General features: G+C 40.9%; 1 protein-coding gene across 1 annotated transcript in view; it reads left to right on the forward strand.

Moving 5' to 3' along the window:
- Positions 1 to 668: 668 nt before the first annotated feature.
- SARC_10752 (hypothetical protein) overlaps positions 669 to 1335 on the forward strand; it is a gene marked incomplete at its 5' end in the record, with an annotated part of 2210 nt that continues 1543 nt past the window's right edge. The window contains one exon of the mRNA XM_014295191.1: positions 669 to 842. Coding sequence (XP_014150666.1) covers positions 669 to 842 — 174 coding nt within the window. The remainder of the gene's footprint in view (positions 843 to 1335) is intronic.

Here is a 1335-nt window from a genome sequence, read left to right on the forward strand (position 1 = left end):
TTCGTGACAATATAATGTGCGAATTAATTTGCATTACTGACTAATTGCGTCATTTTTTGTGAATTAATCGGCGTCACTAAACAATTGCGTTTTGTGCGAATTAATTTACATTAATATTTGATTGTCTCCTGTGCGAATATTATCTGCATTCTTAACTAATTGCGTCATGTGCGAATTAATTTGCATTATCATTCCGTTGCGCCATGTGCGAATTTAATTTACATTACTAACTAATTGGATCGCGTTAGATTTAATTGGCATTCCTAACTGATAACATCATGTTCGAATTGATTTGCATTACCACTCAGTTGCGTCACGTGCGAATTAATTTGCATTACTAACTAATTGCGTCAGCCGGTTGTCGCCTAGCGTGCTGTGCAGTATTTGGCCTCTGAGGGGTTTCTGTATCTACATTGCCAACCACATGCAAAAGACATGAGAGTGGTGCGGACTGCTATCTTCAGTGGTTCATGTTATGTTATGTTTAGAGTACACAGTCTGTAGGAGAGAGTGGCAGGTGTATGCGCACTTTGTGATTCCGGGGTAGTGGTGTGTACACTCAATGGTTTCGAGACCGTTTCGGCTCTGTACATAACACTCGGTCTTAAGCATAGCACACCTGCGTGATAGCGTTTAATGTATACGTGTGTACATTCATACCACTATAGCTACAAGCTGCATACATGCTTGACCATGTCTAACGACTCGAATGCAGTAGGCTTAGTGTCTCATCTGTTCCTATGTTCGGTCCTGCTCAGGAGTGGCGGCCGTTTCTGGCATGTGATTATCAAAGAGGAGGAAAGAGGATTCTTCTATGTTCACACGGGCGAGGCGTTTCAAACGTATGGGCATTGATGCATCGTTGTGCTGGGCAATTTATTTGTTGTGTGAGACTGTGCCGCATGTCATACTCTGTAGCTATTGTGCGAGAATACGTATCCCAACTGGTACGTTTTCAGAGAATACGTATCCCGACAGATAAGTGTTTGTTCGTGCTGAGTTATGTATGTTGTTGACGCTGTTTGACATGTGGTGGCAAGTACTGCATGCGATGCTTCAGGACTTTCTCCTGCTCTTCCTGGTTCAAGCCCACTCCCTTATTCATACTCTGGCATGCAGTATTACATGAATAACATTTTCCAAATTCGTCAAGGACTTATTCGCATATTTGGATATATATATATATATGTGTGTGTGTGTGTGTGTGTGTGTGTGTGTGTGTGTTATATATATNTATATATATATATATATAGTGTGTGTGTGTGTGTGTGTAGTGTATAGTCGTACTATATATATATATGTATGTGTGTGTGTGTGTGTGTCGTGTAGTACTAT

The sequence above is a fragment of the Sphaeroforma arctica genome (assembly GCF_001186125.1).
Source record: "Sphaeroforma arctica JP610 unplaced genomic scaffold supercont1.1374, whole genome shotgun sequence".
Classification (NCBI taxonomy): Eukaryota; class Ichthyosporea; order Ichthyophonida; genus Sphaeroforma; species Sphaeroforma arctica.